The 12,307-nt window shown below is 51.4% G+C and overlaps 2 protein-coding genes across 8 annotated transcripts in view; one reads left to right on the plus strand and one right to left on the minus strand.

Annotated features, from left to right (window-relative positions):
• Positions 1–10,272, minus strand: part of ESCO2 (establishment of sister chromatid cohesion N-acetyltransferase 2) — a 248,206-nt gene extending 237,934 nt beyond the window's left edge. The window contains exon 1 of the mRNA XM_061350191.1: positions 10,268–10,272. The gene's annotated coding sequence lies outside the window, so the exon portion shown is untranslated. The remainder of the gene's footprint in view (positions 1–10,267) is intronic.
• Positions 1–12,307, plus strand: part of OTOF (otoferlin) — a 99,148-nt gene that overhangs the window by 84,232 nt on the left and 2,609 nt on the right. For 2 of the 7 annotated variants that reach the window (XM_061350167.1, XM_061350168.1), the window contains exons 30-42: positions 388–518; positions 2,013–2,042; positions 2,704–2,844; positions 3,233–3,299; positions 4,796–4,950; positions 5,574–5,708; positions 5,981–6,118; positions 7,381–7,508; positions 8,332–8,502; positions 9,047–9,207; positions 9,867–10,009; positions 10,475–10,563; positions 11,309–11,407. In XM_061350167.1, the coding sequence (XP_061206151.1) occupies positions 388–518; positions 2,013–2,042; positions 2,704–2,844; positions 3,233–3,299; positions 4,796–4,950; positions 5,574–5,708; positions 5,981–6,118; positions 7,381–7,508; positions 8,332–8,502; positions 9,047–9,207; positions 9,867–10,009; positions 10,475–10,563; positions 11,309–11,407 (1,588 nt within the window). The remainder of the gene's footprint in view (positions 1–387; positions 519–2,012; positions 2,043–2,703; positions 2,845–3,232; positions 3,300–4,795; positions 4,951–5,573; positions 5,709–5,980; positions 6,119–7,380; positions 7,509–8,331; positions 8,503–9,046; positions 9,208–9,866; positions 10,010–10,474; positions 10,564–11,308; positions 11,408–12,307) is intronic. The other 5 variants (XM_061350169.1, XM_061350171.1, XM_061350173.1 and 2 more) reach the window with 3 other exon arrangements.

Genomic DNA, 12,307 nt, shown 5'->3' on the forward strand with positions numbered 1-12,307 from the left:
AGTCCTTGCTGGAAGTGGAGGCACCCTTGGCTGGACAGAGACAGGAGGTCTGTGGGGGTTTGAAAGGGCCCATCCTGGGTTCCAACCAGAGGTCTGGACCTGTGGTTGTGTCCACAGCAGCTGATAGTTTTGGGGCAATCATCTCTGTCTCTTCTCCTCTGGACACTGGTGCAGGTGGAAAAACCCCAATCCTTTCTCAGCATTTGCTTTCCTTTGCAATGGAAGGGTCTTTTTAGTCGTGCTGTAAGGGTCTGTGCTTATTTCCACTGCTGCTCTTCTCTGGTTACACATCACTCCTGCATGAGTCCTATACGATCTCACCTAAGCTCTCAGTTTCTCCTCTACACTTCCTTCTCTTTTCTTTCTTTTTCTCTGTCCTCTGTCCAGCCAAACAGCTCAACGGCTATCTGGCAATGACCAACAGGGCCCATCGCTCTCGCCCCACAGGGGAGATCGTTGTCAATATGGAACCTGAGGTTCCTATCAAGAAGATGGAGACAATGGTGAAGCTGGAAGCTGTGAGTATCTGTATGTCAGCAGCGCTTTAGCATCTCTTTCCCCACTGAATTGCCGATCTCTGACTCATTCCACCCAAACAGAGGCCACCTTGCCCTGCTGTACATGGGCTTGGGCTGATGCCTGGAATGAAGGGCCTTGGGTCATAGTCCTACAAATTGCCTCTTTCTGTCCTGGTTGAAATTAGCTGGAGCTTGATGCCCAGAGAAGAACTGTCCTGGGCTGTGCAAATTAAACATCTTTATGTTTTCCTTCATAGTCAGAGAGGCATAAGCACCCGTGAGCACAGCCCTGTCGCTGTCTGTGACCAATGCAGACACAAGTGACCCATCAGAAGTACCCAGTCTGTAGTGCCCTTTCAAAGCACTGCACAGTCTCTGCAAGCAGCCAGGCTCACATAGATTTCCCCTTTTCCTCTCCTGCAACAGTTTAAAGACATTCAAATGGCTACATCAGCTCTTTGAAATACCTGTTCAGCTCCTTGAAATGCCTGTTCATGGGTGGCCAGTGTGGTGTTACTGCACAACCGCTCTGCAGCAAGTCTGAGCCACACAGAACACAGCAGATGCGCATAGTATCGAGCTGATCCAGGCACACAGAGTCAGTCTGAGGCAGACAAAGCTCTTCAGACCTTTTGTGCTTACCCTGAAAATTTGGCACTGTGTGCATTGGACAGTCAATGTGTTTGAGAGGCATCAGGCTTTGTTCCCACGCTGAATGTGCCTGTGCCTGTTTGCTTGCCCAGAAGGGGAATTCCAACCCCTTCTCATACCCTGGGCTCCAGAGCTTCCTCACAGGAAGAAGCAGATTTATTTTTGCAGGAGGCCCTTTACAGCAAGATGAACACACAACCCGTGTGTGCCTACAGGCATGCGGTGGGCTCCAAATACCCATGGCCTCTCACATCTGTGCATTTACAGAAAGGCCATGGCACATACAAAGCATCACAAGCACACGTGTACAGATACATACATACCCTGTGAAGGCCCTTTCACATATGCACCTGTATGTAGAATCCCTCATATGTGCTGTATCGGGTACCTCTGCTCACACAGCTTCATGCAACAGGACATGCATGCGTGAGTGTGTCTGGAGCACCCCAGTGCCCACATGCTTCTTGAAATCTATCACAGTAGCTTGTAGGCATTCCTAGGTGGACAAGAAAAGCTCCAAAAGCACAGAGAGCTGTTACCCATGCTGAAGGCCAAAGTGTCTTTCCAGACCCAATCCCCCACTGTCTGGGATGGTTGTTCTGTCTTAGCAGTGACAGAGATGTCTCCCATACAGAGGTGGGTTTGGTCTATCATCACAGACATCTCTCCTGCATGCAGAGCTTTCCCAGCCAGGGCTCTTCATTCGAGGTGCTTGGTTCCTTCATGCTTGGGGACATGTCTGTGACTCATAACATGCGTGTGCCAGTGTGTATTTGTATTTGGCTGAGGCTCTGCTGCTAACTGGCTTTCCCTCTCCCTATTCCCTTCCACCCCGGGCGGCAGAACTCCGATGCAGTGGTGAAGGTGGATGTGGTAAGTGATGGATCTGCTCCACATCCCTGCTCCCAACCCTATGCAATCCCTATCCATCCCTTCTGTGCAGCTTTCAATGGACCATGCATCTTCACCCACTCAAAGACAGGCAGCAACCAGCACCCTTTCACCCCAAGGCACAGACAGAGCAGCATTGTCTCACTGACAGATATGGCAGTGGCCTGGTTCCTGTTCACTGAGAAGCTCTTTTGGGCCAGCACTTCTCAACCCAGCTGTCCCAGGGGCAGGCAGCACCCTGTGGGAGAGGTGCTGGTTATTCCCAACACAACCTGATACCAGCTGCAGAAGGGTTTATTGAACCACTGAGTAGACTCAGGGTACTAGGGAGGCATAGGGAGGACCGCTACCGTGTAAGATTCAGGAGCTGTAGCCTGGGAAATGCTTGGATGGAAGGGATGATGGAAAGAAGGGGATGTATTAGGACCCTGACACTGTGTCCCTCTGGAGCCTTGGGCATCTTGCTTTGTTGCTTTGTGCTTTAGTGTCTGTGGCTATAAAAGGGAGAAAGTGCTAATGAGGCAACCCAGCATGGAGGGTTTGGCTTCTCAGGTGCCTCACCCACCAAGTTTGCAGTTTAAGAGATATTTTGCTTGCACCTGATCCCTGCTCTTCTCTGTCTTCGTTTCCCTTGTCCCTGAAGTCTGAGGAAGAGAAAGAAAGAAAGAAAAAGAAGAAGAAAGGAGGAGGAGGGGCAGGAGAGGAAGTAGAAGAGGAGGAGCCGGATGACAGCATGTTGGACTGGTGGTCCAAGTATTTTGCTTCAATTGAGACTATGAAAGAGGTGGGTGCAGAGCAGAGAATGGTGTCTGTAGGGGGGAAGGGGAAAATGCTGTTTCCTGCCTGTTGAGGGCTCACCTATTTCCAGCTGCTTCCAAAGGTTTAGGGCTCTGCTACTTTCACTGCTAACCCTGCCTGACCGTCAGCAAGAGTATTTTTAACAGTTGGCAGAGCTGAGCAGGATTCATAGAATCACAGAATGGTCTGGGTTGGAAGGGACCTTAAAGCTCATCCAGTTCCAGCTCCCTGCCACAGGCAGGAACACCTTCCACTAGAGCAGGTTGCTCCAAGCCCCATCCAACCTGGCCTTGAATACCAAGTTAGGTATTCCCAGCAACCACAGAGACCCCAGCACAAGCACCCACTCCCTGTCCTCTTTGTTTCTCCCCCAGCAACTCCGGCAGCAGGAGGCCGCTGCAGCAGAAGCAGAGGAGAAGGAAGAGATGGAGATGGCAGAGGGTAAGCAGGTCACGAATAAGAGAGGGAGCATGGCAGGGAAAGGTAGGACCAGGGCTCCTTCTGGTGCTTGAGCATCCCTTTCAGAGCCTGCTGCTGCTTTTCTGCCAAAGCAGATGCTCACTGTGTGTTGTATATCCCCTGTTGCTTTTGCCAAGCAGATGTGGTAGCTATAAGATTGTGCTCCTGAAGTCTGTTGATCACACCAAGTAATAGATATTTCAAGCTCTCTTTCATGGGGTTTTCCATCCTCGTTTTGCAGAAGGCTTAAAGTACTTTGGTTGTTTTTATTTTGCTCAGTTTACAATATTCAGCCAGACAGAAGGTCTGCGATTCTTCTAATCTGACTGCTTTTACCTGCATGTAGAGGCCTCCTTGTCTGCTGTTCTAGCACAGGCAGTGAAGAAAAATACAGACTTTTAGGGAAAGTTGTGTGACCTATTGTCAATACTGTGTTACAATAAGATGAATTGTGCCTAAAATGCATTTTTCTCTGAAGGAAGTCAGGGGTCTGTAGCTCAGATGGGGCGTTGCAGATGTCTAAAATTGGTGAGACAAGTTTTGTACAAGTGCTGCGGGCCAAGAATACTGGTGAGCTGGGATGCATTAATCAAGGGTGACTTTGTCTATTTGCACCCTGGAGGCTCCTTGCCAGTCCCACCAGTGGGGCTTTGAGGGGTTTCCCTGAGGACTTTCACCCATACTCTCCATACACTCCATGTCCCCATGGGTTGTTGTCCCCACATTGCTGTCATGCCCAGGCACTACAAAATCCATCAGCTGATTTTAATACAGAGCCTGGTTTCTGTTGGAAGATCTCTGAGCATCTCTTCTGGGCTTGCTGTCGTGGCAGGGCTCCTAGGGGGTGTCTTGTGTCCCCTGTTGTTTTCTTTCTGCATTCTGAGAAGGACCCGTTTCCCCTTGGCACTCCCATTCCTTCCTTCCTCCTTTCCTCTTCCACATGAAGTCTTTGTCGTCTGTCTGTCCCCATCTACATTGTCTAGCAGACATGAAAGCTGGCAGGGGCAGTGAGGGACAGGGATTGTAGAGAGTGTGGGAGACGTTTTCTTTGAATGTACCTTGCAGGACAGTCTGTTCCCAGTGTAGTTGATACCCAGGCTGGGGTTTTATTCTCTAGACTGCATACAGCACACAAAGTCTCCATTACAAGGGCAAAAAGGAGATGCAGTGGGCAGGATCAGGTCTTCTCTCTGCTGTTCAAGCCAGCCAGAGGCTAGCACTGTGTTCTTGTTTTGTAGTCCTCCAAATGACTTCTGCACAAAGACCATCCTAGAGATGTCATGACCTGGGCAGCAGTGGCCAGAGTCAGGGGAAGATAGGAAAGGGCTGGGATGGGAGTTGCAGGCAATAGCAGCTGTCAGCTTTCATGCTCCTCCTGTCTGAAGGACTTTGGTCAAAGTCCCCCATCCCTGTCTCCTCCACCCCTCCTCACCCTCATTTCCATCTGCTCCCACCCTGCCGCTTCCCCTCGGACTTAGAAATCAAACTTGATGACTCTCCCATAAAAGGCTCCAAGGCTCAGGCAAAGAACAAGGAGAAGTCCAAGGCACCCAAAGACGATAAGAAAAAGAAGCAACAGTCAGCCCCTGAGCTTCCTGAGAAGAAAAACAAGCCTAGGATTGATGAACTGAAGGTATGTGTGACAGCAGGGAAGGAGAAAGCCTTGCCTGCTCAGTGCCAGGCTGGAATTCTAGCAGGATGGCAGTCCAGCCACCTGGAAATCAGAGCAAGATGAGTCAACCCTGCATGAGGCACCTTGGCTATCTATGGGTTATCTAACCCTAGGTGAGATGTGCCTAAGGACTGCCAGCTTCTCTCCACAGTTTGAAGGAGTCAGAGATAACAAGCTTTACATAAAACGGGTTTCCCTGGGACAGGGTCATCCTTGGAGCAGCTTGGATGTGCCCTGGCTAGAGAGGAGAGTTTTCCAGTTTGGCTATGACAGGCCCAGCCAGGACAAAGGGCAAGGATGGGCTTTGGTGCAGTCTGGTTCATCTGGCCTATGATGTTTATTAGGATTAATGCAGTCTGTGATTCTGGTGTTGATCCTGGGTGCTGCACAGAGGAGAGAACCGCTCAGCTTCCCTCTTATACATTATTTCGATGCTTCTGGCATCAAGATCCAGCCCAATGACCCTGGAGATCCTTTCACCTCCTAGAGAATTGGACACTGGGAGCAGAGGTGTCCAAGTTCCCTCTGCTTTGACCTGGGCAGTCACCGTATCTTTCCCCTCCTTTAACCTTCTGTCATCACAGGTCTTCAACAAAGAGCTGGAAACAGAGTTTGATAACTTTGAGGACTGGCTGCACACCTTCAACCTGCTCCGTGGGAAGATTGGGGACAACGACGACAATGCAACAGAAGAGGAGCGGATCGTGGGGAGGTTCAAAGTGAGTTTGGTTGCTGGGTTCCCACAAGCACCTTGCTAGCCTGATTCCTCTGCAGGCCTCCTTTCCTCTGTCCAACTTCTCTTCTCATGGTTGCAACCCCTGAAGAGGTGCTTGTGAGGTGGAGGAATTTTCCAGGTCTGGCCTGTCTGCTCCAACACATGGCTAGAAACAAGGATATTGTCTGGGTCCTCAGAAAGGGTTGGGATGGGCCTGCTTACCCTGAGCCCCCGGGAAGCAGGACGCTCAACAGCCTGTGTGTTGCCTCGTACCAGGGCTCCATATGTGTCTACAAAATGCCTCTCCCAGATGATATCACCAAGGAGGCGGGATATGACCCCAACTTCGGCATGTTCCAGGGGATCCCCAGCAATGACCCTATCAATGTGCTGGTCCGAGTCTATGTTGTGCGGGTGAGTATAGCAGTGTGGTGTGGCAAGGGGTGATCTTGCACTCACTTCCAGGAGATGGTCCCAAAGCTGTAGGAATGTTGGTTTTAGCTCTCAGTGCATCAGGGCCCAGGATGCAGCATGAGGCCTGAAGCAGCTCATTGACAGGGACTTGTGTGGTGTCTCAATAGCTGTGTGCTCCAAGCACCGGGAGCAAGATGCATACAGGCTCATGCCGGATCCAGAAACCTCTCTTCTGGTGTGTAGGATGGACCAGAATATCTGTCCTAGTGCTTAACTCAAGTGAGTAATTTGGATCAGCTCAGACTGTGAGATGCTGGTTCCTTCCGTAGCCACAACACCTCAGTGATGCTTTGCTGCAGAGCAATGGGAGCAGGGTCTAGTACATCTGGTGGAAGAGCATGGCACCTCCTTGGACACGTGCTGTGTGGTTATTGATCTGACCCAGCTAACACACATCTCTTTATATATGGAGCGTGTTCTGGAAAAAGTCTTTTCCTGACACCTAAACTAGTCATCCTTGTCACCTGAAGCATGTGTGTGAGGTACTGTAGCCAGGCCCTTGAAGGGGATCTCAGTCCTGCTGGAAGCTCCTGGGCTGCACCTTCTTCCAGTGTTTTACAGATAGAACCCACTTTTGGCTACATTTCCCACCAGCCTGATCTCCATCTAGTGCAGCATCCCATTGTCCAGTGGGGCAACGACTCTCTTGTAGATCACCACCAGACTGAGACTGCAACAGTAGACACCAATCTGGTCAGCACCAAAAATCACCAGGATGGGCTGAATGTGTCCTAGCACAGGCATCTGCTGTTGTGTGCCCTAATGGAGGTCAGGACTGGAGAGTTTGAGGATACTTATGCCCTTTATGGGGAGAAGCCAGAAACCCTTGGCTCTAGTATGGAGAATACAAGAGGGGGAGGGAACAGTCTTCTTGATATTTTGATCAGGTTCTTGCTCTGGGTATTTGTTTAGAGGAGCCTGTTTCTTTCCACTAATGAAAGAGATGCCAATGGAGAGGGGGTTATGTCTCTCTGAGGAGGCACAGCCAGCCCCAAACCACTGCCCAAACCAGGACAGGCATTAACACAAGGCAGGATTTACCCCCAGTTTAAACCAAGACACTCTAATTAGGGGGCCCAAAGCGCATAGCTGAATGCCTATGTCCAGGCAAGGCCAGATGATCTCAAGGATGGAGAATGAAGCCATCCCTGAACTCTTCACTACAGTAGATGTCACTGATATATCTCGACTGTTCTCTACAGGCCACGGACCTCCATCCGGCTGACATCAATGGGAAAGCCGACCCCTACATTGCCATCAAGCTGGGGAAGACGGACATCAAAGACAAGGAGAACTACATCTCCAAGCAGTTGAACCCTGTCTTTGGAAAGTGAGTTGCCCCAGGCCTGTTACCTGTCTGCATGTGGAAGTGGTGAGCCAAGCTTGAGCCAGCCTTGGACCTGCACCCTAGTTGTCACACACACAGCTGCTTAAGCTCAGTAGATGGGACTCACCACACAGAACTTCCCTTGCAAGCAGCATAGGCATCCTCATTTCAACCAGCTGTGTATAGTAAAGGGTGTTTAAGAGATGTACATATCTGATAAACGTGCAAGAAATATGGAGAGGGACTTTGTGCAAGAACCCGAAGGGACAGGACAAGGGGGAATGGCTTTAACCTGACAGAGGGGAGATTGAGATGAGCTCCTAGGCAGAAGTTCTTCCCTGTGAGGGTGGTGAGGCCCTGGCACAGGGTGCCCAGAGAAGCTGTGGCTGCCCCATCCCTGACAGTGTTTAAGGCCAGGCTGGAAGGGGCTTGGAGCAACCTGGTCTAGTGGAAGGTGTCCCTGCCTGTGGGAGGTGGTTGGAACTGGATGAGCTCTAAGGTTCCTTCTCACCCAAAGCCTTCTATGATTCTATGATTAAGGTTAAGTGTACTTTAGGAATCATGACAGCATGGCCTGGCTCTCCAGGGATGCATAAACTCAGTTTCAGGACTTTTGAGACATTCAGGTCAAGCAACCAACCTGTGCTACCTCCTGTCAGAGCTGCTGGGTATGAAACAAACCATACAGAGATTTAAAGCCCCTATCTTGAATGCCCTGCAACAGTAGATGAAAATTAAACACTGTCCATAGACTGGAGCAGACCCATATATCTGTCTTGAGTAGCAGCCAAACCCTTCAAGAGCTTTTCTCTTTCCCCTGGCCTAGGTCCTTTGACATCGAGGCCACCTTCCCCATGGAGTCCATGCTAACAGTGGCTGTGTATGACTGGGACCTGGTGGGGACCGACGACCTCATTGGAGAGACCAAGATTGATCTGGAGAACCGCTACTACAGCAAGCACCGAGCTACCTGTGGAGTCTCACAGACTTACTCCATGTACGAGCAATGCTTTCTCTGCCCAACCTGCTGCCTGCACCCATGCCTGCCTCATCTTCCCTGCCAAGCCTAGACCTCCTGCAGGAATCTCCCTCCTTTACTGCCTGCTAATAGAGGAGTCTGTGCTGTATCCTCACTCTTAAGGCAGGATTTGTGACCAGCACAGCAGGGCAGCAGTGGAGTGGGTTGTAAAGGAGCGCAGGACAGGGAGGAAGGAACTGAGGAGCACTGGTAGGAATGGGCAGAAGGGTGAGGACAGAGCTGAAATAGCAGCAGGTACAAAGGAGCAGTGTTGAGCACCAGGAGTCAAGTGGGGTGCTCAGAGTAAAGGGGCTGGGATGGAAGGGTGTTAGCAAAGCATAGAGTGGTGGCATAGAGGTACTCAGTCTGCTCTGAAGTTCCACATTTGCTGCCTCAGATCCTTTTCCTGTGAATCCTGGGTCCTTCATGGCAGCAGCATTTGTTTTGCTGACAGAGGGGAAGAAAATGCCCTTTTCCTCCAAATTTCACTGCTGCTTCACTGACCTTGTCCTCCTATTCACAGACATGGTTACAACACCTGGCGTGACCCCATGAAGCCCTCCCAGATCCTCTCCAAGCTATGCAAAGATGGCAAAGTGGATGGGCCGCACTATGGGCCAGGAGGAAGAGTAAAAGTTGCCAACAGGGTCTTTACTGGCCCCACGGAGATTGAGGATGAAAATGGTATCTGCCCCATGGGATGAAGGTTGTGGAGGGAAGCAGGAGTTTGGGGTGTCCCCTCATCATCCAGGGTTGGAGACAGAAATAGTGGTCCCATCCCCCCCAGAGCAGCACTGCAGTCACTTTCCATCCACCACCTTAAATGGACCTTTCAGTATGAGACCAGTTAGAGTCTTATAGACCACCCAGGCCAGTGGGTTGCTCTCAGAATCACGCATGAGTGTCCATGGCACTGCCTTTGAAAACATCCTCCTGGCAACATATGCCCAAAGAGCAATGACAAGAGCCCACTCTGTCCTTTCCAGGGTTTAGGAATCTATTCTCCATGTAACTACGTCCCCAAACAGTGGTTGTGTCCCAACACACTCAGATGTGCCCAAGAAAGATGAAGGCAGGAGGGGTGCAGAAGTGGAGGAGATGGATGTGGAGCTTGTTAAGCCTGGGAAAAGGTAGACTGTTAGGGGATCTGGGCCTTCTGTAAATGAAGAGAGAGGAGAAGGAGAGGAGTTAAGAGGTGTCAGCTGTAGGACAAACTGTATGGAAGGACATGGAGAGTAGCTAATAGGCAGTGCTGCACCCATGGAGTAGGTAGGGGTAGAGGAACAGGGTCTTCTCTGTCCCTGGTGTCTCTGCCCATCTCATCCCTCCCTTTGCCCACACAGGTCAGAAGAAGCAGACGGATGAGCACCTGGCCCTGGCTGTGCTGCGCCACTGGGAGGACATCCCATGGGCAGGCTGCAAGCTGGTCCCCGAGCACGTGGAGACACGTCCGCTGCTGAACCCTGACAAGCCAGGCATCGAGCAGGTCCTCAAAGATCCAGAGCAGAGGTGGAGGCAGCCCATGCTGCAGAGCCCCTCTGAGCAGGGAGCAGAGATGCTCAGCTCAGTAGACCAGCCATAACCCACCTTGTTGTGGGCAGCAGAGGCAGGGGAGGCATCCTGCAAAGAGTGGCACTTGGGCATCAACAGCCCTTAACTTGTTGACTATAGCAGACTAAATCAGTGCCTCCCCTGCTCCAGCCTGCATCCTTTTCATGCCCCCAAGTCCCTTCATCCTATGCACCTCAGCACCACACCATGCCATGAGACACTTCTGCAGGCAGGGGGAAAGGACTCATGGCATGGGGGAATGCTGCCCTGCTCAACATCTGGCAGGGTTCAGTGCTGCAGCACATCTGGCATGGCGAGACTGATGTTGAAGGGCAAGGGAGGGAGGGACTGCACATTGCGGGGGACAAGGGGAGCTGACTGCACCTCTCCAACCTTGCAGGGCCGCCTGGAGATGTGGGTGGACATGTTCCCCATGGACATGCCGGCACCCGGCCCTGCCATTGATATTTCTCCCAGGAAACCAAAGAAGTAAGGAATCGCCCAGGCAACCAACCCCACGGAAAGCTGGAGGCTGGGGATGGAGCCCTGTTTCTCCCCTCTCCTCCATGGCTCAGCCCAGCCCTCTGCCTGCGTCCCTTGACCACACTGGGATTTCCAGAGATCCCAAGTCATAGATGACTTCCCCATGAGCTGCAGCTGAGATGTCCCTAGGATGAGAGAGTTGGGGTTGTTCAGCCCGGAGAAGAGAAGGCTCTGGGAAGACGTCAGAGCAGCTTTTCAGTTCTTAAAAGGGGTATATAAGAAAGATGGAGAGAGACTTTTTGGCAGGGCCTGTTCCGACAGGATGAGGGGTGATGGGTTTATATTAAAAGAGGGGAGATTCAGGCTGGGTGAGAGGAAACGTTTCTTTACGATGAGGATGGTAAGATACTGGCACAGGTTGCCCAGAGTGGTGGTGGATGCACCATCCCTGGTGGCATTCAAGGCCAGGTTGGATGTGGTTCTGCACAACCTGATCTAGATGAAGATGTCCCTGCTCATTGCAGGGGTGTTGGACCAGATGACCTTTGAAGGTCCCTTCCAACCCAAACTATTCTACGATTCTATGAGCTGATGAGAGGGTTGCAGGTGGACAGCCTGTTTCAAGCAGGGTTATGCCTGGTTATTATCCTAGGAGTTTAATCCATCCCCTCTGTCACACTGGCAGTGTCTCCCCATTCCCTCCTGCCCCTTCCCCTGTGCCTCACCTCCTTGTCTCCCTTCCTCCCGCCAGGTACGAGCTCAGAGTGATAGTGTGGAACACGGATGAGGTCGTCCTGGAGGACGATGACTACTTCACTGGCGAGAAATCCAGTGACATTTTTGTCCGGGGGTACGTACAGCATTGGCATGTCAGTGTCACCTCCTCTGCTTCTCCCTGGCATGGGTACTGGTGCTCGCTGGGGTCCCCAGGGGGAGTTTGGGGCTGGAAGGAGGGTACAACATGGACTACGGTTGAGGGTCAGATAGCACCAATGCTGCTGTTGTCCTCTTTGCTGGGTTCTTGCCTCTCCACCTCTTGGCTGCATGACCCCGTCTGTGTGTCTGGCCTGGCTGCCCAGCTCTCAGCTGCAGGTTATTGTCTGGAACACCAATGAGGTGGTTTTGGATGATGCTTTCCTGGTAGGAAAGAAGATGCCTGACATCTGTGTCAGGGGTTAATGGCCAAGGCCTCGCTGCTTGTTCATAGAATCATAGAATAGTTAGGGTTGGAAAGGACCTTAAGATCATCAAGTTCCAACCCCGCTGCCATGGGCAGGGACACCTCACACTAAACCATATCACCAATCATATGCTTGCCTTTCTTCCACTTTTTGAGCTTGCCTTGATGCCCTTACTTGGCATTTCAGCCCTGCAACCTCCAATTCCAGCATCTGGAGCCTGACCGTGGTTAGTTCTCATCTCAGCTTCATTCTCACCCCGCAGCTGGGGAAAGCCACTTCAGAAACTTACCTGTACACATATGAGGGGACACACACCTTCATAGCCAAATTCTTTGCAGGACCTCATATCAATGGATCAGCATTTTGGGCTGGTGGGTGACTATGGCGTGGTTTCTCACCAGTCTGTTAAACACCCCATAAGTCACCCACCAGCCTGAAATGAAACTTCTGCCCCTATGCTCATCCTGCCCTTTGGAGATGCTGGAGCAGCACCAGCCCATTGCTCACACTTTTAGGTCCTTCCAGTCTGTCCTGGAGGCATCCTGGTTGCACAAGACAGGATGGTCCTG

Source organism: Neopsephotus bourkii, unplaced genomic scaffold (assembly GCF_033783945.1).
Source record: "Neopsephotus bourkii isolate Nb327-2 ecotype Australia unplaced genomic scaffold, CSIRO-AGI_Nbou_v1 NB_481, whole genome shotgun sequence".
NCBI classification, from domain to species: Eukaryota; Metazoa; Chordata; class Aves; order Psittaciformes; family Psittacidae; genus Neopsephotus; species Neopsephotus bourkii.